The sequence below is a fragment of the Egretta garzetta genome, unplaced genomic scaffold, assembly GCF_000687185.1.
Source record: "Egretta garzetta isolate BGI_Z169 unplaced genomic scaffold, ASM68718v1 scaffold431, whole genome shotgun sequence".
Lineage (NCBI taxonomy): Eukaryota > Metazoa > Chordata > Aves > Pelecaniformes > Ardeidae > Egretta > Egretta garzetta.
This window is the reverse complement of record NW_009258677.1, coordinates 146,677-147,339: the sequence shown is the minus strand read 5'-3', so window position 1 is coordinate 147,339 and position 663 is coordinate 146,677. Positions and strand designations below refer to the sequence as shown.

The 663-nt window shown below is 54.0% G+C and overlaps 1 protein-coding gene across 1 annotated transcript in view; it reads left to right on the top strand.

Annotated features, from left to right (window-relative positions):
* The first annotated feature begins 49 nt into the window (after positions 1-49).
* Positions 50-663, top strand: part of LOC104135268 (zinc finger protein 660-like) — a 4,159-nt gene continuing 3,545 nt past the window's right edge. Inside the window, exon 1 of the mRNA XM_035888656.1 lies at positions 50-354. Within this exon, the coding sequence (XP_035744549.1) occupies positions 311-354 (44 nt within the window). The 5' untranslated portion in view covers positions 50-310. The remainder of the gene's footprint in view (positions 355-663) is intronic.

Here is a 663-nt window from a genome sequence, read left to right as displayed (position 1 = left end):
CGGGCGCCCCTATGGATGCTATGAGTGTGGGAAGGGTTTCGGTCCTGGCTCCGCCTTGGTTAAACATCGTAGAATCCATAGGGGAGAAAAACCTGGGAAAAGGTTTCGGATCCGGTCGACCCATCTCTGCCATGGGAAAATCCATAGGGGTCAGCGACCCTATAGATGTCCCGATGGCGGGAAGAGTTCCAGCCAATGCTCCAACGTGGTGGCCCATCAACGGATCCATAGGGTGAACACCCCTATAGCTGCGCCCGGTGTGGGAAATTATTTTATCGGAGCTCGGATCTCATCCGTTGTCACCGGATCCATGCCAGGGACCCCTGTTAGCGGCTCATCAGCGGATCCATACGGGTGAGGAACCCTATAGATGCCCCGATGTGGGAAGGATCTTGGTCAGGGTTTGATGTTAGTTAAACATCGTAGAATCCATAGGGGAGAAAAACCACAACGAATGCAGGAAAAGGTTTTGGATCCAGTCGAGCCATCTCCGCCATAGGAAAATCCATAGGGGTCAGCGACCCTATAGATGTCCCGATGGCGGGAAGGGTTCCAGCCAATGCTCCAATGTGGTGGCCCATCAACGGATCCATAGGGTGAACACCCCTATAGCTGCGCCCGGTGTGGGAAACGATTTTGTTGGAGCTCGGATCTCATCCGTTG